The sequence below is a fragment of the Penaeus vannamei genome, chromosome 4, assembly GCF_042767895.1.
Source record: "Penaeus vannamei isolate JL-2024 chromosome 4, ASM4276789v1, whole genome shotgun sequence".
NCBI lineage: Eukaryota > Metazoa > Arthropoda > Malacostraca > Decapoda > Penaeidae > Penaeus > Penaeus vannamei.
In genome coordinates, this window is record NC_091552.1 from 34,130,782 (window position 1) to 34,133,281 (window position 2,500).

Here is a 2,500-nt window from a genome sequence, read left to right on the forward strand (position 1 = left end):
GGAAAGGCACAGGGTTCTTCCTTCCGGCTTTCTTGTGAATATTGTTACTCTTCTTGACATTTTTACTGTTATTGTAGATTGACCTTCCTCCTCCTGTCAATCCCTGGAGGGAAAGGTCCCCAGAAAATATTCCATTTGGACCATTTCTCCTACCAGGGCAAAAGCAGTCCCTCATGGCCCCACATTGCTGGCACACCTCAGTCTCAAAAGGTGAAGCAAGAATCTCACTTCTAAGACCTACATTGTATGCAAAAGGATTGACGTCATAGGGGCAATACAAGCTACCTTTGGCCATAGGGCAACGTGCAGGGTAAGCACACTGTGCAAGACACTCCAGGGCTGAATCGTCAATGAGTTCACATCCTTGCAGGTCTAAGTGTTTGAGGCATTGCAGGGATCCTTGGAACCATAACCTGTAGATATTCCAGAACAACAGTAAGATGAAAGTGCTTTGGCATAATTCTCAAACATAATTTGTAAAATCTGTAAGCATATCCATCTTGATATTGGTGTTGACTCTGAAATATACTGAAAACTAAAAAAGAAAACTGATAAATCATCAAAAGTGTATATGCTTAAAGGTTAAGCCCAGAGTCGAGAAATATTTGTTTGTTTTTAAACTTACTCTTTGGTATCATATGAACTTAATCAACAAGTGAAATCAATATGAGGAGCAGTGTTAACAATATCCATTCCTAAAGTGTCATCTTCAAACAACACATTAAGTTTTGGCAAAATTGTGAGATGCCCTGATAACATCACTGAAGCACTCCATCTCCCTAAGTTAGTGATGTATCAGATATCCACAGGCACATCTGAATATACTTCTGTGGAGTATCCACACAAAATTTTATATCCACAGACACATACATATTCACAGATTTCATGATAATTGAAATCCACAATCATATTTGCATCCACATTTATTAATGATAAAATTTCCACAATTCTATCCATATATACATAGAAGAAATGCAGATATTTCCAACATGCAGACTTTTTCTGTTTCTTCTCTTCCTTGTAGTTCCTTCCTTTCACTCACCCACACACTCACTCATACACCCATTAACTCATGCACCCACACACATATGCATGCACTCACACACCCAATCTATTGCAAGTATACTTTATATCAAGGAAACAGATCTCCCTTGTTTGTACCGTGTACACTCAAGACATGCACCCAAGAATAAAAACTGGAATAGGCAGCTAAAAAATCTCATTATGCCAGTAGTGCCCATACATAAATCATTCACATCACTTCTAATCCTAAAAGTTATCATCTATTAGCAGACATTTGCATTACTAGAATTTTAATGATTATTAACTAGCTTATATATTTTTCTTCCAAATAAATGAAACAAATATATAAGCCTGTTTATAGCATGTGTAGCATACAAATACTACAACATAAAACATCAATATAAATTAAAGAAAGTTGTCGACTCTTTGTAGTATTATAATGCAAACATCAACATGCTCATCCACATCCACAACAGAATTGATATCAAACATATCAGATCTAAATCTGGATCAGCAATCTCAATAACTTCACTGTCTACATTCTTCTACTTGTCTACAATTCAACAAATTTTAAAATCCACATCCACATCCAAAATTTTTAAAATCTGAGAACCTATACATCACTATTAGGCCCTTCTCTAGCTAATTTCTAAAACAGCCTTCAAGAATATTCTCTAATTTCTCTCTTTATCATCCATTCATGCTTTCTATCTGTCTTTTCTTTCATTAATTCATTCATAGATTTATTCTAATTCTATCTCTTTCTTCCTCTTATTCATTACCTTCCTCTATTAGTCTGTTTTTCTCTCATTGCTCTTACTTTTTACCCATTTCTTTTTTTCATTCCCTTATTCATTCATTCATTCATTCATTCATTCATTCATTGACTCTCCCTCTTTCTGTCAGTCTGGCTAAACAGTAGGCAACATTAGCTTCCTTATCCCATACTGAATCATTTGAATTTTCAAACTGAGAGGAATTCACTCTAAACTTATTCTACTGCATCTTAGTTTTTTTCTATTTCTTTCTCACCATCCATACAATCTATTCAAAAAGTTAAGAAGGTCTGATGCTATATGAGTCAATTTCGCAATCAGATACAACTGTATCATCGGCCACTGCCTGCTCTGACATCATCACATTCTAGTTCTGTAGCAGGACAAAAATCCCTGTCAGAAAGATATAATACTCATGCAATGACAATAATCTGTCTCATCCTTTCATTACCCTATATAACTATGGGATCCAATGTTAACCTAATGCTGACAGGAAAATGTTGCGTTCACTTTAGTATTTTGTTAAATGCTTCTGTACCATAGATGGTTCTGCCAGTGCCTAGCCACAAAGGAGTCAATCAGTAGATCTTGTGACCTCACCTTTCCTTGAAATAGCAGAACGCTTTTTTATACTAATGCTATAAATATCGGCAGTTATTTTTGTTATAAATATTATAATCAGTATATTGTTATTGACATTA

At 35.2% G+C, this 2,500-nt stretch overlaps 1 protein-coding gene across 1 annotated transcript in view; it reads right to left on the reverse strand.

Annotated features, from left to right (window-relative positions):
* Positions 1-2,500, reverse strand: part of LOC113818281 (F-box/LRR-repeat protein 5) — a gene marked incomplete at its 5' end in the record, with an annotated part of 9,936 nt that overhangs the window by 1,213 nt on the left and 6,223 nt on the right. The window contains 1 exon segment of the mRNA XM_070120926.1: positions 1-413. This exon segment is cut by the window's left edge and continues 1,213 nt beyond it. Within this exon segment, the coding sequence (XP_069977027.1) occupies positions 1-413 (413 nt within the window).